The 22,384-nt window shown below is 36.0% G+C and overlaps 2 protein-coding genes across 4 annotated transcripts; both read left to right on the top strand.

Moving 5' to 3' along the window:
- Positions 1–5,178: 5,178 nt before the first annotated feature.
- On the top strand, positions 5,179–10,768 carry LOC125477703 (protein NSP-INTERACTING KINASE 3-like). 3 transcript variants are annotated; one of them, XM_048585115.1, is made up of 11 exons: positions 5,179–6,394; positions 6,795–6,927; positions 7,036–7,107; positions 7,228–7,371; positions 7,480–7,548; positions 7,659–7,718; positions 7,809–7,903; positions 8,000–8,137; positions 8,776–9,120; positions 9,465–9,856; positions 10,220–10,768. In XM_048585115.1, exons 1-11 carry the CDS (start codon positions 6,271–6,273, stop codon positions 10,535–10,537), a joined length of 1,890 nt encoding a protein of 629 aa, XP_048441072.1. In that variant the 5' UTR covers positions 5,179–6,270; the 3' UTR covers positions 10,538–10,768. The 3 variants fall into 3 exon arrangements, with proteins under 3 accessions (XP_048441072.1, XP_048441071.1, XP_048441070.1); XM_048585114.1 differs by having other exon boundaries at positions 5,181–6,394; positions 7,994–8,137; positions 8,779–9,120; XM_048585113.1 differs by having other exon boundaries at positions 5,294–6,394; positions 7,994–8,137.
- A 995-nt stretch (positions 10,769–11,763) lies between these two features.
- LOC125477828 (protein trichome birefringence-like 2) lies at positions 11,764–14,418 on the top strand. Its single transcript, XM_048585311.1, has 5 exons — positions 11,764–12,863; positions 12,979–13,171; positions 13,264–13,457; positions 13,612–13,770; positions 13,886–14,418. Exons 1-5 carry the CDS (start codon positions 11,977–11,979, stop codon positions 14,226–14,228), a joined length of 1,776 nt encoding a protein of 591 aa, XP_048441268.1. The 5' UTR covers positions 11,764–11,976; the 3' UTR covers positions 14,229–14,418.
- Positions 14,419–22,384: the final 7,966 nt, after the last annotated feature.

Raw genomic sequence — 22,384 nt, 5'->3', positions numbered from 1 at the left:
TTAATTAGTTTTTTCATGTATAAACGTAACAAATATATCCCCTCTAGAAGGGATTTCTCCATAATGTCCATGAACAATTGCTCCTAAAGTGACTACGGATTGGATGTATAATTGTCCAGGCAGTAATTATATAAAAAATTCATTCGATCGATTTAATAAAAAATTTAATTTTTATAACCCAACATACTATGATAATCATACAAATGTGTCTAGCTTAAAACTATCATATTAACGATGTACAAATATCATGAAAGTTGCTGTCATGGCTGTATGATTGGGCAACCATCGTCGTTAATTTTAGATCACTGCTGCGTCACGCCATCCACAGAGTAGTTGTGAAAAAATATCAATAAATAAACAAAGAATGAAGAATGTGCGGCAGTATTGTTTAGTCTCGGCCATTGGTCCACCACCGCAGCTCACATCACTTCAAAGCGGGCCCCAGTAGCCCAACATGTGACTCACAGGCCCATAAGACGAATCCTTTTCTTCCTTTTTTATTTAATTTCCCTTCTTTTTTAAAAAAAATATAAGAATGAGTTGTGTGAATAATTTCACCATGAATTTCAATGATTCGAATTATCTATTTTATAAGTTTCGATTCATAAAATATTTTTATAAAAATTTAATACAAACAAAAATCATTTACCTATTTAATTATTACGATGAAATTTTAATAGTTTCTTATAACATAGTATTCGTCATTTTCTTTGAATTCAATTAGATGTATCGAATATTTCGATTTAACTAATATTTTGTAAGGATGATCTATAAAGTATAACTTTAAAAATATATGATTCAAATTGTTAAAGTTTGATAAAATATTAACCTCACAACTAATCTTTATTTTTATTTTTTAAATGAAAATCTCCTCCCTTGAAGACAATTTAATTTCTTTTATCTAGGACGTGATTGTATTATTATTTATTTTATTTAGGGAATTGTTATTAGCATTCCAAAAATCTCATTTGGCACTCCAAACTTTATATAACTAAAAAGAAAAATACACTTGTGAATAATGTAGAATTTAATTTTTGAAGTGTTAATATCAGTTATTTTTATTTATATTTATTATCATTGAGGAAGTGAGTGAGTGTTAGGTTGGGAATTGCAACAAAGTAAAACTTTGACATTAATTACAAATTAATAAAAATGGTGAGGAAATGACCTGATGAACTGCTATGGTTAGTGTGATGGCGAAAGTGGCACTTTCGTCATAATTCAAAGTTGTGCTTTTGTTTCTCTTTTGAAAGCAGAAAAAGTTGCAAAAGGAACCACCTAATCATGCATTGGTAAGGTGTTGGTCGAATTGCCGTTGGACAGACTCACCATATCCATATAGTATTATTATATTCCCCATCCTCGAGAGTTCTGATGTCAGTTTGACGGAAATGACTTATATTACAATAATACATTGACATAGTTTATATATTTTTATTTCAGAAGTTTTAACGAAACATTCATCGTAATGTTCATTTTTAACGAAAAATCATATTTTTACCTTCTTTTAGTACTATTCATTACATATTCATTTGTCATTTTTTTTATTAAAACTAAATTTTTTTTTAACTTTTCGTTAGCTTTTGTTTTTATTTCTCTCCTGAGACATGAGCTTGGGAATTTTTGTTAGATAAAACAATACAATACAAAGAAAATATTATGATTTAAAAATTATATCTCATAGTCATTAAAGTGCTTGCGCTATAGAATTTTTGTGTGTATTTTGGTCGACGAAATAGCTTAATTACTTCTTAATCAAAGTGAAAATTGTATGTTGTTAGACCAAGTAATTATTGTTGTTGAAATAGTAAAAATACCAAGCTTTTGACGTATAAAAAAAGGTACCAACTTCTTTTCTTTCAATTTTTTTTCTTCAAAACAACCCTATATTTCAATTATGTGACATTTTTTTTACTTGAGGTCAATACATAGAGTCCTAAACCTAGATAGTAAAAAACATAAAATGATTACGAGATATAAGTAACATGTAGATCGACAAAATACAAGCGAACAATTAGTCACATCTTAAAACTTTAGTAGTTACATTATTTGTCTTAAATCAAAGAACTTTAGCTAAAAATTGGATAATACATTAGTGCTTCTAGGGAGGAGAAGTTCTTTTGTCCGAAAATCAGACTAGAGCTAAAGGAGAGAGGATCCTTACCGCATCCTCTAATTACATTTGTTCATCGTACATCGTACGGTCAGTTTTTTGTCAGGTATTGTTTATATTCAATTTTAAATAAAAAAATTTATAATAATTTATAACCGTATGATATACAATGAACAAATGTAATTAAAGAATCTCTATGATCTCTACAAAGATGATCCGACGAGACTCCTTCTGGCAGCTAAAGAGAGGGGGAGGGATCATAGAGAGGTGTCGGTGTGGGCATGAAAATCAGAAAGTGGGACAGCATCCCCACCGATCCATTTTTTGCCCTTGCAATTGGGTTGAATTGCCTCCAACCCATAAAAGCTTCTCCGCCGTTGCAAAAAATGGAGGGTGATTGGGCCTAGGGCTAATGTGGTCTTTATAGTGAGAAAATTATCTATATGGGACTCCAATAAACAAAATTAAAAGTTTTAAAAAGATGATTAAGGACCTAGGGCTAGTATTCGGGCGGGGGTGGAGTGAGGATATTTCATCTTCCCAAAAGCGACCAAAATATCCTTGCATTTGCCCGATGTGTAGACTCCGGAGTCCGGAGCATGGTTGTTGGACTCCCTCTTGCTAGATTTGTGGTTTGCGTTAATAATGTTTTTACTAATAATAATAAGATCAGATTAGGATCATTCAGTACTACGGTTTCGTAATATTATTATTCATTTAGAATTGAAAGGTTTTAAGTTCAAATTTCGTAAATGACGAATTCAGTACTAAATTAGGCAATTCATTGTGCGACTTAGCCAAATTTCTCATCTCTTTAATGTAAAAATATCGATATGCTAAATAAATAATAAGATTAGATTGGGGAATATTCAGTTTTCCCAATGCGACAAAAATGCTCTTGGGTTCTGTTCTGGGTTTTAATTTATAAACTCCATAGGTAACACCACCTCGCGGCATCATCTGCTTATTATATCTTTCTTAAAAGACTGCTCAGTCCCTCATGCTATATAATATTATACAACTTAATTAGTTAATTATATAGTTAATTGAATCAAACCTTGTATTGCAGTTACGTCCCTGAAATTACTTGTTATTGTTGTTGCATATTTGTGTTGATATTTAGTCAAGTAACAAAATTTTAAAAGATAAAAAAATAAAAAAATGCCTTTATAAATCTTCATGTCCCGAAAATGTGAAATACTACAACGAAACCACCCGCTGGTTATTATTTTTTTTTTCAAAAACAAAAAAGCGTTAGTTGGGAGTACATCTACCAAGTAACAATAGCAACACACGTTCCTTTCTATTTACAATTTTTTTTGGATGTGTCTTTTCTATTTATATTTTGATTGAAGTTGAAATTATTGCACACATTTTTATAAATATTTATGGGACCAATATAAAAATATCGCCTATGAATTTTGACTGGTAGATCTTTAAGCCATTTTCTAAAACATTTCATTGATCGCTCATGAGTTTCAAATATTAAATTTTGCTTTTTTTTTTTATTTTTTGAAAAGCAATCATGTCTATGCACAAAGTTTAATTTATACCAATTATTCTCTTTCTTTGACAATGAAATGTTTTTTTGGACTAGAGTAAGATAGATCGAAATACCAATGCCTTAGAAGTCCGATCATTGACTTCACACCTTTGATCGTACTAAGCTGCCTAAACGGACCAACGCTGCCACCACATCTTGTTGGGCTTTAAAATGGTAGGCGAGGCTTGCAAGCCTCAATGAGATTGACCATGCTTGATGCCAATAGGCACAAAAATCTGATCCAATTAGGGATTAGATTGGTTTCCTTTCGTAAATCGGTCGCTAGTTGATCTGATCGGACCCCGGACATGCGAGAGCTCAACTCGAGAGGAATATTCTTGGGGATTCCAACAATTTAGAGATTAGCGTGTACCGCAAGTAATCATAATTCTAAAAGAAAACAATATCTTATGCTAGATATCCTCTAGGATTTTTTTCCAGTTTAATACTGATTCTACATCCTAAAAAGATTTATTCCGAGAAGTCAATGATAACGTTTTCATAATGCATACTTTGCTCTCTAGCCCACTATTTTAGTTTTAACACTTTAAACTAATTTGACCGTCGAAAAGTCATTAACCGGTGCCATACATGTATCCCCACGTTATTCACAGTTGGTTGTTTGCTCTTGTTTGTAGGTCACAAGATTTGCACAATTCAACCATACACAGTGGTGAAAAAATTTGACTCCAACAATTTTCCTGTGTTCTCTCTTCGTTTCTTTATGTCTTTTCATCCGCTAAATGGCTTATTAATCAAAGGTGAATTTTAAGTCCAACAAAAATTCAACACAAAAAATGGTGATTTTAAGAAAACAAAAAATTAAAACAAGGACTCGCACAATAACACGAGCAGAAGTCTTAAACTGTCCACGTGGGCGGGGCAAGGCTGTTTGTGGAGATTCTTTCACGAGACCCGATGAAGAATAAAGAGAGGATACAAACCCGGCCTCGCGGTCCGCAAGCATCACCCGCCACCGCAACCGGCGTATTCAAACACGCCCCACCCCACATCACCTGGCATCTGCGCGACGCTCTATAAAAACCAAACCATTCATGTGCTCATCAACTTTCTTCATCCAATTTTACTAGTTTATAAAAAGGTGAAATCTCATTGTAGTATATGTGAATGTTTTTTGAAGATCATCCGAACGTTTTATACGAATTCTTTTTATGTACACTAAATATTTAATATAATATCTATTAGATATATTTTGACAATTACATTGAAAATATTCGATAAACTCTCTCAATTCACTCGACAAATTACTTTAACCTATATTGACATCTGTTGGCATGTGCATGATAACTTGAAGTATCGAGAGCTAGCGGGAGATGGGGGCCATGCCCTGCAGAATTACTTTAACAGAATAATGTGATTACTTTTTGTCGTTTTAATTTTAAAAAATTGGGGCAGGGCCGAATGCCAAGAAAGTCCAGGACAATCCAAGCACGTGACCTGCCAAAAACTTACCTGCAATCCTTCACCTTTTGCATAGATATCCCATTGTTCTCTTCTCGCTGATCGATTCTACATCCCTTCAGTCCAATCACACCTCCTTACTTTTTTTTCATTATTTTTATGGGAACAGATCTCTTCCTTTAAATTTTAAGATCAAATGGTTCGAGTTTTTTAAAATTTAATTAAACGGTTAAAAATAAATATTTTAATAAAAAAATTAAAAGATATAATAATTTTTAGATCATTTGATCAAATTTTTAAAGATCAGAATCAGTTGATTTCTGGGTTTTGAAGAAAATGCTTCAAATATTTTTAATAATGTAAGAGCCGATATATCTTCATAAATTACTTCAGTGTAACTGCAACCCCAATCATTCAGCCCTATCAAGTCTCCCTCCCCAAATAATCAAAAACCCTATTTTTCACTGCCTTTTAATTTTTCCTTCTTTTTAAAAAGGCGCAATTTTTATTTTTTTTGTTGCTGGGTTCTGTTGGCATCTGTATCTGTGTCCGACTTTGGCCTTTTGCATCGGCCTTTGCGTGTTTGGTTTTTTCTGGTGTGAATGAGTGAGTGAGTTTCACTCACCTTTTCACTGTTTGAATGGAATTTCACTCACTCCACTCCTTGTAGAACAAGATAATGCCGTGGTGGTAGTGGTACTGCAGGAATCACAGACGACGGACTGAGCTCGCCTACAAACCAACAACATAAGCCACATGGAATTTGTGGGGATCGCCCAAAACTTGTAGAAAATCAAACCCACTGTTTTCAGATCTCTAGGATCCCTTATATCCTGGCTTGGTATCTGTTTGTTTCTCGAGAAAATTATCTCCCTTTTGTTGCTTGTCTCAGCTCATACGGTGCCCATTCTACTTAGTTTGTTTCGAATTCTCTTTTTCCAAGCAAAGTGCTTTCTGGGAAAGTGATTTTGGCAATTGGGTTTTTGTTTCCTTCAAGTTTCATCCACAAAGTCACCGACTTTTTCTGGAAGTGAGAGACGGAATGACCATTTCGGTTTGCTTTCTAGGATTCTGATTGTGAAACTGCTACTTATTTTGGATAAGGCAATTGGATAATGGCTAGTAGTTTTGCTGGTTGTGGTGCTTTTGAATAAAAGCTGCTTCTTTGCTCTGGTTGCACAAAGAAAGTTGAATGAAGATAGAAAAAGACTACATGGGAAGAAGTAATTTCATGTTGTGCAAATTGGGTTTACTTGTTTTGGCATTGGCTGAGGCCTCTTCTGCAACTCTTTCCCCTACTGGTGTAAATTATGAAGGTTGATTTAATTTCTCTTTGGGATACTGTTATTTTCTTATTTTCTACATCTTCAAATTTTCAGAGAAGAGAATGAACTGCTCATTAGAATTGCAACATAAAGTTTGGATTTTTATCTTTTTCTTTTTTTGAAAAAATTACGACAGATGAAGGAATGTTTGATGAACAGTAAAGTTCTATACATTTTTTTTACTATTATTATTTTTTTTTGGAGTAATATAACTCTTTTTTTTTCTCCCTCACTTTGTTCAGTTAATGCTCATATTATTCAGTGTCTCAATTGGGCGCAGCCTAGATTTTGCTTTTTTTTTTTTTTTTAAGCAAGAAAATGGAAAAGAAAATTCCTGCAGAAAATAACCCTTTTATCTTTTTTTTTTTTTTTTTTTTCTGAATATTCACAGTTGAAGCTTTGGCGGCCATCAAAAGTGATCTGATTGACCCGCATAATGTTTTGGAGAACTGGGATAGTAACTCTGTAGATCCCTGTAGCTGGAGGATGGTTACTTGTACTCCTGATGGCTATGTTTCTGCTCTGTAAGTTCTTCTGGATAATGATGGCTAGAAAAAAAAATCAGAGTATTTTTACTATTTGCCTATTTGATGAATCCTTTTCTCAGTAAGTGATTCTTATTTTGTTGTTAGGGGATTGCCTAGCCAGAGCTTGTCCGGTATCTTATCTCCGGCGATTGGAAACCTCAGTAACTTGCAATCTGTGTAAGTTTGCACCTCCTTTATGTCGTTTTTTATTTGTTCTTGTGAAATTTGGATATGAATTGATATTGTGATACAAAAGTTTTTTTTATTTGAACAAATGTGGCTGTCTTACTATTGCAGTTTGCTTCAAAACAATGCGATTTCGGGTCGAATTCCCGCTTCAATTGGAAATTTGGTGAAGCTTCAGACACTTGATTTATCCAACAATAATTTCAATGGTGACATACCAGATTCTTTGGGCAACCTAAAGAACCTGAATTATTTGTAAGTTTCAAAATCATGTTATTACTTCTTTTAAACATTTTGAGATTCGATAACCACTCAAATTTAGCTAATGCCTACACCTTTTCTCTTGTTTTTTGAGCAAGACAGGCGGTTAAACAACAACAGCCTTACAGGACCCTTCCCCAAGTCGCTGTCCGCAGTTGGTCTCACTCTTGTGTATGTCTTTTCCCCCTTCTTTTGTGTGTTCTACTTTCCCTTGCAGTATAAATGGGAAAACCTATAAGTAGAGATTTGTTTGTTAATAATTTCAATGAACATTTGTGTAGGGACCTTTCTTTCAACAATTTGAGCGGTTCCTTGCCAAAGATATCCGCACGAACTTTCAAGTGAGCTATATCATTTGGTCCACTAATCCTTAGTTCCTTGTATACTTTGGTTCCTTTCTCAGCCCTATTTTGTTTTTCTTTTCACTTCAGAATTGTTGGAAACCCTTTAATTTGTGGCGTAAAGGCTGCGAACTGTTCTGCTGTCTTTCCAGAGCCACTATCCTTCACACCAGATGCTCTAAAAGGTATATATGCACAGTTGTTTTTCTGTTCCTTCCTATAGTCTTCCTTGTGACACTGGTGACAGTATGCATTCATGAATTTGGCTTTCTTAGAATCAGACTCTGGAACCAAACGCCGCCACATGACTATTATCCTTGGTGCAAGCTTCAGTGCTGTCTTTGGCGTCATAATAATTATTGGGTTACTTGTTTGGCTGCGATACAGACACAACCAGCAGATATTCTTCGATGTCAATGGTAAGTTTCTTATATATAATTTTCCTACTTTTCTAAATCTCAATGCTAGTATCTCAGATAGTTTAACAGATTGATAGGGGTGCTTGTATCTTAGGAGGTATGATTTCGATTTGTTGTGTTATTAGTTACCTTAAGGGCGACACTGTCAAAAGTAATTAGTAATGGTGCAAGTCTGAGTGTTTGAATGTTTCAATCAGTAATCTTTCAGATTTCAGCTCTGATATTTTTGTAAAATGTGCTAACTTTATTCATTAAAAATGAATAGTTAAAAAAAATTCCAAATCCAAAGGCTCGTTCCATGTATTTAATTTCCTCTATCCAAAACACAACAAAAAAGGTTTTGTATGTAGAAAGCACACGAGCCAATTTATTTATATAAAGATTGTTAGCACAGGATGGTAGTAGGAGATAATAATAAGTTGGGGACAGCTAACAACGTGTAGTGACTATACCACTTTCTTTGTTTAATTAGGTAAAATCGTTGGAAACCATTTAAGTCGTTCAAACCTTCTTTTCTGGCGAAACCTTAGGATTTATTGTACTTAAACCATTTCCTGGATATGTTTTCATGCAACCAGTGGTACTCTTTCTCCCGACCTATGATAATCCCTGTATTCTTTATTGGGTGGGTTGTGCAGCAGACCAATATGACCCAGAAGTTCGCTTGGGGCATTTGAGGAGGTATACATTTAAGGAGCTCCGGGCAGCAACAGACCATTTCAACTCGAAGAACATCCTAGGTAGGGGCGGTTTTGGGATTGTATACAAAGGAAGCTTGAATGACGGTACTCTGGTTGCAGTTAAAAGGCTAAAGGACTACAACACTGCTGGTGGTGAAATCCAATTTCAGACAGAAGTTGAGATGATTAGTTTGGCTGTCCATCGAAATCTTCTGCGGCTTTGTGGGTTCTGCTCAACTGAGAACGAAAGACTTCTTGTTTACCCTTTTATGCCTAACGGAAGCGTAGCCTCTCGATTAAGAGGTTAGCATTTTGTTTTAATTCTGCTTGCTGTTATTGTCACCCTCTAATCAGAACCTAGCCTTCTATAATCTCTTCTCTAGTCCAACGCCCAGTACCATGCACTTTTGCATGCCAATATTGATCCTTCCAAAACTAAACTGCAAAATAATATAAATCAAATTACTTTATTATACAAATACGGTGATTATGATTCAACTAAATTAAATCCCTTTATTACTCTTCCTGCATTTCACTGATGGCAACTATTTGTCTTCCTTGTTATCTGTTCAATTTGAGAGTGTTCTTGTTATCTGTTCAATACGACACTTAACTTCCTCTTTTTACATTCTGTATTTTTTCCTCAGATCATATACATGGTCGACCAGCACTAGACTGGGCAAGGCGAAAGAGAATAGCGTTAGGTACAGCAAGGGGGTTGGTTTATTTGCATGAGCAGTGTGACCCCAGAATTATTCACCGTGATGTTAAAGCAGCCAACATTTTGCTTGATGAAGACTTCGAGGCAGTTGTTGGAGATTTTGGGTTGGCAAAGCTTTTGGATCACAGAGAATCTCATGTGACCACAGCTGTGCGCGGCACTGTTGGCCACATTGCTCCAGAATACTTGTCAACAGGTCAGTCTTCAGATAAGACTGACGTGTTCGGGTTTGGGATATTGCTCCTGGAGCTAATCACAGGGCAAAAGGCCTTGGACTTTGGACGAGTTGCAAACCAGAAGGGTGTAATGCTTGATTGGGTACGCTCTCTCTCCCTCTCTCGCGCATGCACACATGTAAGCATGTAACTAATTGCATGTATCAAATAAAATTATCTCAATGTAAGTTAAAGAAGTTGAAAATACCTAATTTGGATTACATCAACAGCGTGGTGTGGAACTTTCAAACCACCAATTAACACATGGCTGTTGGGTTTCCCTCCTGTATCTGTCCCGGTGTTACATACATGTGATCCCACACATACATGTGATCCTTAAGAGTGTTGCTAGAAGTGTTAAGAAACTCGATTTGTTACATGAAATATAAATATGTTATTACTTGCACAATCGCATTAACGCTGAGTTGGGTTTTTCACTGCTGATGGCTGTGTAACAAAAATGCAGGTGAAGAAACTCCATCAGGAGGGAAAGCTAAATCTCATGGTGGATAAGGATCTAAAGGGCAAAATCGACAGGGTTGAGCTGGAAGAAATGGTTCAGGTTGCCTTGTTATGCACTCAATTTAATCCTCTGTACCGACCAAAAATGTCAGAAGTATTAAAGATGTTGGAAGGTGATGGCTTAGCCGAGAAATGGGAGGCGTCGCAGAAGGTCGAGACACCAAGGTTCCGGTCGTGTGAACACCCACGTCAAAGATATTCAGATTTTATAGAAGAATCTTCGCTTGTGGTAGAAGCTATGGAGCTTTCTGGTCCTAGATGACAACTATTTTTCATTTCTTTTTCCGTGTATACCTCCCTCTTCACAAAGTTAATTTAAGTTTGAAATATCAGAAATATGTGATTGTTGATAGCTGTTGAATGCATGCATTCATCTGTAAAAATGAGAGAAAATTCCATGTAAAATCTGCTTTTTCTTTTTCTTTGTTGGAAAATCAATTCAGTTGATTGAGCTTTTTGTCAGAGAAATTTGTATGTAGTTGCTTTTGTTCTAGTTTTCTTAAGATTTGAGATTCATATGGCAGGCTCCAGTGGGATGTTAAACAACTTTTCAATTGTTGCTTCTTGTTGGGGTCCGAGCATCTTTATGTGTCAGTGTCTTTATATTTTTAACGCAATGTTACGCGGTCTTTAACTTTTTTACATGATAGTACAAAATTTCGATCCATTGGGACGTAGAAAATGATGCAACCCCTGGTTGGTAGGCTAATTGAAATAGGTTGTGATCAGTTTGGTTCATTTTCGTTATGTCAAAATGTTAGATGAATATGATAGGTTATAAACTCACATGAGTTAGAAGTCTTATCTTGTATATCTCGATATTCTCGTTAACTAACAAAACAAAAATTACATTAAAACACATTATCCTCAGTTTATACGTATTCTATTTCTTTGATATAAATAAAGTACTTTTCCTGAAAAACTAACACGATTAACGTTGGAGACTTGGAGTGATTCAAACTTGGCGCTCAGCAACCCGTGCAGACAAAGCTGGTTGCTGTACTTCGCGTGTAGCGTGCTCCTGCCACCTGCAAGACATCATAGTCGCCGACTCACAGCTTCCATCAGACACCACCACGTATCAAAATCTCAACGCATAGGTAGAGTTATCGGCAACCATCAATGTCCGCATGTTATGTTTTGGGCCTCAGAACAAGGCCACGTGTCCTCGTACGTGTCGGTGCGAAACCAAATTGTATTTGTGTCGTCTCGGCAGTTAATACAAGAAAACTCAAAATTTCAAAAATCCTCTGACAAAGCTGCCACTCCGCTTCGAACCATTAATGATGCGTTTATTTACGCCGAAACCGTTTCCCAAATGACTAATATGTCCACTACTTATACGATACATCCCAGGGTTAGGGTGTAAATTAAAACAGTATTAAGGGTATTTATGTACATGAAACTAGATGTCGACGGGTATCTTTGTAATTGTATTTGTCTCGCTGTCGCTCTCTCTCTCTCCACGCCAAAGAGCAGAAGAAGCCTTTTTGGTTCCAGCACTCTGCTTCTCTGCGGCACACGCACCGCTCCCATAACTTTTTCTTTAATTTAATTTTTTATTTCTTTTTTCCATGATTTCATATATGAAGGTCTGCCATTCCACGCTTCATCTTGATTGTTATCTTTTCTCCTGATCATGCAAATGAAATTCACATTTCAGTCGTATTTGCTGTAAATCCTCTGCATTGTCTTTCAGCCATGGTTTGGAAGAAGCAGTTTTTTTCACCAAGAAGAAAGGTAACTTCTGGGTTTGTTTTGGGAATTGGAGTTTCAGTAACTGTACTGGGTTGGCTGTTTTTTACCAACTTCTTGAAGAGTCCTGCAGTGGAGACTTCGATTCAAGGGTTTGACAGTTTGAATTCTTCTTCTGTTTCATGGCCTTTCTCCTTTTCCAGCAGTTCAGAAATGCAGGATTTTGTCGACAAAACCCAGGAAGCAAATGAGTCAACGGTTGCTGGGAAGCAGAATTTTACTCTTTCGGGGGAGACTCATTTGGGAAATTTTACAGAGGAGGGTAAAGATGAGAGCTCGGGGGTTGAAGGGGAAATGGGTAAGCAGAAAAACAGCGAAAACGAGTCAGTAATTGCTGAAAACGGTAACTTTTTGAATTCAAGCGAGGAAGGAAATGGCTTGGGGATTGCCCATTTGGGAAACTCCTCTGAAGTTTTGGAAAATGGAAGCTTGCATGGTAAGGAAGGGAGGGTCATTGGGAATTTTAGCTTCTCTGGGCAAGAACATGTGCATGCAGAGAAGGCAGTTGATGGTAGTTTTTCAAGGAATTCTAGTAATGTGGATGGTAATGTTGGGAAATTTGTGATGAAGAAAAAGGGTTGGAAGGCGGCTCATCGAGAAAATTCGATTGCAAAAATTGTCGAGTATGATTCTCAGATGGTGAAAATGCAGACTGATTTGTATCAGCAATGTGATATTTTTTATGGTAGGTGGGTTAGAGATGATTCAAGGCCATATTATCCTGGAGGTTCTTGCCCATACATTGATAGGGATTTTAATTGTCACCTCAATGGGAGGCCAGACAATGCTTTTATAAAATGGAAATGGCAGCCAAATGAATGTGACATTCCAAGGTAAAATCCATCTTCAATTTCTTGATGAATTTTGTGTTTTATGTAGCGGTCGTTGATGTCCTGCCATGTAAATCTTCTTCTCATAACTTTTGTTCATTACTCATGTGATCCCCAGTCTGAATGCCACTGATTTTCTGGTGAGGTTGAGGGGAAAGCGGTTGGTTTTTGTGGGGGATTCACTGAATAGGAACATGTGGGAATCTCTGGTTTGTATTCTTCGCCACAGCATTCGAAACAAGAAAAGATTTCATGAGATTTCTGGGAAGAGGGAATTTAAAAAGAAGGGCTTTTATGCATTCAGATTTGAGGCAAGTGTCATACATCTTCGTATGTTCTTAAGCGAAGAATCAGTATTCGGAATGAAAATCTCTGATCATCCATGGTATTCCCACACTTGCAGGATTATAATTGTTCAGTGGATTTTGTTGCTTCTCCCTTCCTTGTTAGGGAATCATCATTCACGGGGGGTCAAAATGGTACGTTTGAGACGTTAAGATTGGATTTGATGGACCAGACAACTTCAATGTATGATGATGCAGATGTCATAGTTTTTAACACTGGACATTGGTGGACACATGAGAAGACTTCTCGTGGGTGCGTGCTGTTATTTCCTTCGTTAAATTCTTTTGATGCTTTCCCCATTCAAATCTTTTGACAGAAGTAAAACGTAATTGCAGTGTGCTACCAATCAAACTATTAAGTCCCTTGACTGTAGATTATTTCATTTTTGCATTTGGTGGTCTTACAGAGAGGACTATTACCAAGAAGGAAACTATGTGCATCCAAGACTCAAGGTTCTCGAAGCATACAAGAGGGCTCTCACCACTTGGGCCCGATGGGTTGACAAGAATATTGATGTCAACCGGACACAGGTTTTCTTCAGAGGATATTCAGTTACCCATTTCAGGTAACCTCTCTATTGATCTCAAACTTTGATGTGTTGTTGGAGGAATCCAGTTTTGGTCCCTTTAGGATGTTTATAGTCGTATAGACTTCAATGAAACTGTTTCATTTGGTTGCAGCGGAGGGCAGTGGAACTCGGGTGGACAGTGCCACAAAGAAACGGAGCCAATCTATAACGAAACTTACTTAGGGAATTACCCTTCAAAGATGAGAGCTCTAGAGCATGTAATTGAAGAAATGAAAACTCCGGTGATATATCTAAACATAAGTAGGCTTACCGATTATAGAAAAGACGGACACCCTTCCGTTTACAGAATGAAATACAAGACAGTAGAAGAACGAATTACAGCTGAGGGGTCTCAGGATTGCAGCCATTGGTGCTTGCCTGGAGTTCCAGATGCTTGGAATGAACTGCTATATGCCGCTCTTTTGAAATCCGGATGGGGGTCACGCGGAAACTGAACAAACCTGTATACATTCGTTTGTTCATCTTTAATCGTCTCGGCTTAATTTTGTGTGCTGCGAGAGTTTCCTAAGTACCATTTTGCATGCTGATTCAGATGATGCATGTATAACGGTGCAATTTCGCAAAGTCGGGAAGGTGTAGTACTTACATCCTACGTTCAAAAGATATACACGATACAGTTTTTTGTTTCATTCAATTTACTAGCAATATTTGGATTTATGTCATAGTTGATGCATGTAGCAAGAAGCACAATTTGAGATCGTAGCGTCTGAATTAACATAACAGGAACTATGACGCAATTTTTTATTGGAACACTTTGGATGCGGTTCTTAATTACCAATGTTCTTTAACTGAAATCTTTGTGGTTTTTAGTTTTTGATCGAAGTCCCTGATATTAATGTAATAATGTATTTCTATGTAGGTTATTATATTTTTAAATTAAAAATGAAATTTGTAGTTATTTATATAATGAGATTTTAAATAAAACCCATAATTTATGGGATTAAAAATATTAGAGATGAAACTCTCCAGTATATTGTGTGTGTATATATACATGGGTACTTTTATCAAAACTAACCAAAAAATTATTGTACCAAAACATGGGGTACATTCTTCAAAAAAACAACAAAAAAATTGATATTAGCTTAATAACATTATTAAATTTCTTCTATTAAACTTGACATGGATACGTTCTTAAATTAACGAAATAGAATGTACCCATACAAATTTTAAAAAATGGATTAGAGCAACTCCAGCGTTTGAGCCCTCCCCCCAGGCAATACACTATTCAATCCACCTAATGAACAGTAATAGCCCTGGTAATAGTATTTGCATCTCCACCGTTACACTTCAATAGCCCTGGTAATAGGCAATAAAATATTAGTATTTTATTTATTTATAAAATAATACAAAATAATTTTAATTGTAATATCGGATAAGATTTTTAATCGTTTTCGTTGCGCCACATGTCATTATCCGAAGTATTATTAAATAATACAAAATAATTTTATTTGTAATTTCGGATAAAATTTTTAATCGTTGTCGTTACGCCACTTGTCATAAAATCCGAAAATACAATTATTGGGGATGGATTTCTGATAAATTTTTTAATCGTACTCGTTATGCCACGTGTCATTATCCGAAAATACAATTATTGGTGATGGATTTCTAATAAGATTATTAACCAATTACGTCGCGCCACGTGTTATAATATGTTCACAATCTTTGAGGATAGATTTCCATCAGATTTTTAACGAATGACGGCATGCCACGTGTCATAATCTGTTCACAATCTTTGAGGATAGATTTTCATAAGATTTTTAACGAATGACAGTATGCCATGTGGCATTATGTACAACCTAATCCTTTCTCAATCTTCTATATAATCCACCATCCATCCTCACACATCTCACACCAATTTTCTCAAGATCTCTATCATTATTCATAGTTTCTGCTTCCTTCTTCACAAAAATCTGTATCATTATTCATAGTTTTTTATTCTTTCTTACAATGTCTTCTTCTTCCTCAAGGATGATGTGGGAATTCGATCAGGAAGAGGAAGAATTGTTTAACCAATCAGAAGCAATGTTCAATCAACAGAGGGTAAAAAATGAGAGGCAAGAGGATGAGGAGCGTAGAAGGAAAGATGACGAAGTAAGAATGGGCAGAACTTCACATTCCCGTCGAGTCATCCAAGCTGCGGCTCAGATCTGCAGGCCTAGCCGTTCCGAAAACCTTGATAGAAGCAGGCAACGACAAAGTATGGAACTCTTGGATGATTATTTTGTTCCTAATAGTGCATTCCCTGATACGTACTTTAGACGTCGTTTTAGAATGGAACGACATTTATTCAACAAAATCATGATTGCTGTTTGCAACCATGATTCTTATTTTGTGCAAAAGAAAGATGCTTTTGGTGCTATGGGTTTACTGTCTGAGCAAAAAATTACTACAGCCTTGCGGATGCTTGCATATGGAGCATCTGCAGACCAAGTGGATGAGATAACGAGGATGGGGAAATCAACCATTCTTGAGTCCCTGATGAGGTTTTGCGGAGCAATCGAATCTATCTACACCGCTGAGTACCTCCGCAAACCTACAAACATGGACTTGGAACGGCTGTTGAAGAAGGTGGAGATGCGTGGCTTTCCTGGGATGATTGGAAGCATTGATTGTATGCACTAGACGTGGAAAAACTGTCCAAGTGCATGGCAAGGCGCTTACGGAGACAGAAAAGGAGCAAAAATTGACTTGATAGAGAACCAGTGGGCATTGAAACAAGCTGAAGATAATTAAGTTCATTTAGTGTGTTTTTTTTAATTTGGTATGTTTATGTTATTTTATTTGGTGTGTTTTATTATTTGGTATGTTTATGTAATTTTTTTAGTGAATTTTTAATTATTCCGTATGCTTATGTAATTTTATTTGGTGTGTTTTTGTCATTTCAATAAATATTCTCTTATAAATATTCTCTTAGTATAAATAACTTACCAAATTAATTTGAATAAATATTCAATAAATTGGAAACAACATAAATAATACAAACAATAAATAATAAATTACAACCCAAAGTGATTGGAAAATTATGGGCTCCGATTACAAAAAGTACTCTATTCATCATCACTTAACCAATTTGTGGTGCTAGGATGATCTTCTCTTGTGGTGCTAGAACCACTTTGGCTTGCTATCGCTTCTCTTGCACACCTCCTTCGCACCACGTCCGCTTTCTCTGACTTCCAAAAAGATTTAGAATTTGGAGACTTCCCTTCTAAAGGCATGTTCATAATCTCACGATCTTGTTGAGCCCGTCTTTCTTCTCTAACATGTTCCCTTTCTTGCCTAAGTAGCTCTCTTTCTCTCTCATTAGCATGAAATTCTCTCTCAATAGCTGTTGCTTTTGCGTCCTCTCTAGCCTTATCAGCCTCATATTTCGCCAGTTCCCTCGCCAAAGTCAATTCACCTTGGCGAGTAAGTTCTTCCATGAACTTTGCATAATCATTCTTGGAAGCACTCCCTTTTCTCTTTGAAGCCTTCTTACCTTGAGGCCTAATTGGATAACGGGTCGAACCCGACGCTTGTTCAGGGAGGGGCGTTTCGGGCACTTCTTCTGCATCATCTTCATGAACATGATCGGGTGTAGAGTGTAGAGGGGTGATGTTCATGTGCACTTCTGAACCGACTGGCACAACTCTAAATTTAGGACAATCTTTGACAATATTCCAACATTCCCACCGGTTGAATGATTTATTTTTGCTTTTGGTTTTGGCAGCGTACTAAGCTTGTGTTTGAAGTTCCTACACAATGAAAATAAGTAACAAATAAATAATACAAATAAATAATTATAATGAAAATAAGTAACAAATAAATAATAAAAATAAATAATTATAATGAAAATAAGTAACAAATAAATAATACAAACAACATAATTATAATGTAAGTAGGTAACAAATAAATAATACAAACAATAAATAATAAATTATGTAGGTAACAAATAAATAATACAAACAATAAATAATAAATTATGTAGGTAACAAATAAATAATACAAACAAATAATTATAATGTAAATTTGGGTATCAAATAAATAATATATTGTTACCTGATCCGAGTAATTTTCCCCACTTCGAATATTACTACTAGCTTGTGTCAAGGCGTCTCTCCACGTACTAAACGATTGACTAAGTAATTTCCAACGACTAGGACATTGATTCTTTGGTTCTTTGCCCACCAATTTTCTCAAGATAATTGGTATGAATAAGACTCTACATTTCTCGCAACTGCATCTCATTACCCGTAAGCGAACTATGAGTAACTTCAACCCAGCTAGTACACAACGTAACATCTTCAATAAGCGACAAATTCGTATCTGCACCAATGGTCATTTTGTTGAAAAAAAATGGATTCAAACTTTGAGACAAAGAAAGGAATGTGATTGAAAGTAGTTGAGAAAATATGAAATTGTTGTGTAAGATAGATGATAATGAGAAGGTATTTATAGAAAAGTAAAACAATTTTTTTTACAATTCTTTTCAGAGTTTCAGATTTTTTTTTGAATTTTTTACAATTTTTTTAAATTTTTATTCAATTAATTAATCTCTGCCGTTGGATATAAAAAAATTTGAATTCCAACACTCCAGATTGTGCCACGTGTCACAACGGTAACTTTTCTTAATTTTAAAACTATTTTTTCTTTTATTTTTTTATTTATAAAAATATTAATATCCACCGTTGATCTCAGATCGAACGGTGGATATTAAATTTGACTTTTTTTTTTTTTTTTAACCGTTGAGATCGAACGGTCCAAATTAAGTAACCGTTGAGATCTAACAGACCGTGGGAAGCCACGTTGTGACATCCCACATCGCCCAGGGGAGTGATCCTTATATGTATATTCTCATCCCTACCTAGCACGAGGCCTTTTAGGAGCTCACTGGCTTCGGGTTCCATGGGAACTCCGAAGTTAAACGAGTAGCGCGCGAGAGCATTCCCAGGATGGGTGACCCATCGGGAAGTTCTCGTGTGAGTTCCCAGAAACAAAACCGTGAGAGTGTGGTTGGGGCCTAAAGCGGATAATATCGTGCTACGGTGGTGGAGCGAGCTCGGGAAGTGGTCCCCCCCAGGGCGGGATGTGACACAAGTGGCTTCCCAATAATAACTGACAAACTTTTTTTTTCTTCTGATTTTGTGTCGGCGACGCGCCCCCACGCGCGAGTGGGGTGCACGCGCCTGACAAAAAAAAAATTAAATATTGCGCTGACGCCAGGCTGACGTCAGCGCTGACGTCACATGGCCTCAGGCTCTCGGGCTGGCAATTCCCCACAGGCCCGAAGCTCGGGCCTCCACCTTCCCTCGGGCTAGCCCACGCTGGAGCTGATCCACAGGGCCTCGGGCCCTTGTTCTGTCCCCTGTCCCCCGAGCTATAGCCCACGCTGGGCTTGCTCTTAGAGAAAGGATTGAATGAATTTTATATAAAATAAAATAAAATGGTACATTTTATATTAAAAAAAAGGGGCCCATTTTTCATATAACAAATTGGTATATTTAAGAATAGGTACATATAAGATTAAAAAATTGAAAATTTAATTTAATGAGTACAAACTTATTATAATTTTGTTTTTTATATTTTGGAAATGTTTGAATTGAAAATTAATTAGGAGTTTAATAAGGGTGTAAGTATTAAAACCCTAAATCAAATAATAATTTTTATTATAATAATTATGTAACTTACATGTAATTCATTAATATATTAATGCTAGGGATCTTGATCAAAATCTAACAATTGATAAGATCTTAGTTAATGAACATTACAAACTAAAAACCGAATACTAATGTTCTCTTTTTTATTTGAGAGTCAAGGACGTGCGAGTTCAATTTCATGTCATGGATTGATCATGCTCGCAAGAAGCACCGTTTGAGAAGCTGGTGTTTCATAACCCCTTTGGTTGATGCATAAACAACGGAACAAGGATTGTTTGCTCTCCCACTTCCGGTGCCCTTTCATGCTCTTTTGTTTGTGTGGTCATGGTTAAGTCACGTCAACATTTTATATTACTATTCATTTTTTCTTATTATATCTATAAAAAATTAATATAAAATATTAACATGACTTAACCATGATCACACAAAACAGACAGACACGGCAGACAATCCTTATCCTAAATGACGGACCCACTTATTTACCTTTGCTCAATAAACCATCTAAATAACCCTTTGTTTGTTGATTTAACCAACATAAACAAAATGACTGAAAAAAAGTATACGGCTGTATGCCAGGCTGCCAGCTTTGGCATGATCACGTCTTGTCTTTCGTCAGCGTCAGCGACTCAAGTATTGTATCATAGCCTCAAGAAGAACTTGGACAGGGCTCAAGCTCAGCTGACGCCTAGCGCAACTGTTAGTGGCCATCACTGTTCTTCCTTTCTTTTTTTCTTCTATAATACTATCTCCAACTCTTGAACTAAAAATTAAAATTTTTAGTCCAAAAAATTTAGCTTTTAGTCTAGAAATAATTTTTCTACTCCAACTCTTCTGCCTAAAATTTTAGCCCTAGATTAAAGAATGAACTTAGACTAATTTTTTTCTTAAATTAACTTTAAAAAATAAAAAATAAATTATGTAGACTATCGTAAATTAAGTTTATGAACATTTTAATCTAAAAATATTTAAATTCCGATAAATATTGAAATATCACTAAATCGATACATTAAACTCATAAAACACTATGGAAAAATATGACAGAGATGTATAAATACAAGATACATGAAACACACAATACACATAAAACACATGTGAAGCACATACATAACACAAGTGAATGACATACAAAACACATGTGAAACACATACACATGTGAAGGACATACAAAACACATGATAGAGATGAAGCACACACAGAAAACATGTGAAACACATGACACACGCGAAACATATACCAAAATACATACAAAACACATGAAACGCATGAAACATAAACCTACACACATGAAACTGAAACCTTCAATCATCATCTATATAAACACAAGTTGAATATCAAACCATCACACAACATATTCACCAATCTTTCAACTTTTAAAGTGTTTTTGTTTCCTAAAAATCCTCAATAACTTATCAATGGATGATAGAAGAAGGCGTAGCACGGCAATGCAGATGGCACAATACCAAGCAAGCCTTGACAATGCAAATGTAGAAATGATGAACGCATAAACCAAATTTGCCAACTCGCTTATGCAATATGAGCACAATGTCGAATCTAGCTATTGTGGTTCTGTCACGATGCGTTCATATGTGCAGCATGATAGAGAAGAGTGTCATGACCAAATGAGAAGAATGTCATGACTGAATGATGAAAGATTATTTCATTCGTGCCAACTGCACCATCTTTGCTAACAAAAACTCATGCCAAGAATAAAGCAACATTTTCCTCACAAGTCCAATTAAAGAAATGGTAGAAAGAAAAATTGGAAGAATTGTAGGAGAAAATTGAATTTTGTGTGGATGTTTGGACAAATACATAGGTATTTATAGGGTTTTTGGATGAATTTTGAGTTAAATATATATTTTTAATTATTTTAGCCATTAGATTTATTTGGGCCGTTAGATCTTCTTTTTACCATTAGATTTGATTATATTCGATCTCAGCCGTTGGATTCAATGTATTTTAAAATTACATTTTTTTTAAAAAACAAAATTTGAATCTGGACCGTTGGATCAACCAACGGTAAAAAAGTAGCAGTCGTTCGATGCAAAAAAGAGCCGTTGGGCTCCTGATGGTGATTTACAAAGGCCCTGATAGTGGGTCTTACCATGTCAGGCGTTGAAGGCCTTAGCCCGCGAGGGGAGAGTGGGGCGCGTCCTCGAGTAGATAGTGGGTTGGATTTGGACGAGTCCACGCGTTTGTGGGCTAATTCTTGGAGGGTATTCGGCTTTTGTTTGACATTTGGCTTTTAGCCCAAACATTTAGGTTGGGTTGGGTTTGAGGGGGGGGGGGGAATAAATGGGAAATTTTGGCTTTTAGTCCAGGGTTGGGTTTAGTCTAAGGGTGGTGCATCCATGTACTCATTTTTACCCTCACACATTTTCTCAATTTTCGACTGTAAGATCGAATCAATTGAAAAACAACGCACAAAATTTAACAAGGATGTGTGGAAGGCAAAAAGGGGTGTGTGAATAACACTACCCTTTCCTCAAAGGTCATGTGAATATCATTACCTTTCTTCAAAGGTCATCACCTAAGGGCATGTACAAAAATGAGAATGAATGTGTAGGATTCCCAATTATGCATTTACGAACACATCGGGAATGCATTAATTATGCGGGTAGTTAGGTACTGTCAATTTTGGGTAATAATGAAAGTATACCCTTAACATTGAGGAGTTGTTTATCTCATGCCCAATCCTTCACATCCTTTTTTCTAATCTTTCATTCATTCATATCCCTATATCATTTAAGTAAACATTCCCCAAGTTAAGTTTTGATTAGTGACCTGAAAATGGAAAAGAAACATTTGTGTCAAGTTCCTCAAGTTGAAACTCAATTTTTGCATCACTTTTTCACATTCCATCTTACGACAAAAAATATGTTAAGTTGACTCACGTGTACGACCGGGTACAATTATTTATGTTGTGTGTTATACATTAAATTTAGTTGAAATAAAAA

The sequence above is a fragment of a genome, unplaced genomic scaffold (genome assembly GCF_019419815.1).
Source record: "Pyrus x bretschneideri cultivar Hongxiangsu unplaced genomic scaffold, Pyrus_bretschneideri_v1 Contig22, whole genome shotgun sequence".
Lineage (NCBI taxonomy): Eukaryota > Viridiplantae > Streptophyta > Magnoliopsida > Rosales > Rosaceae > Pyrus > Pyrus x bretschneideri.
This window is presented reverse-complemented; position numbering and strand designations above follow the sequence as displayed.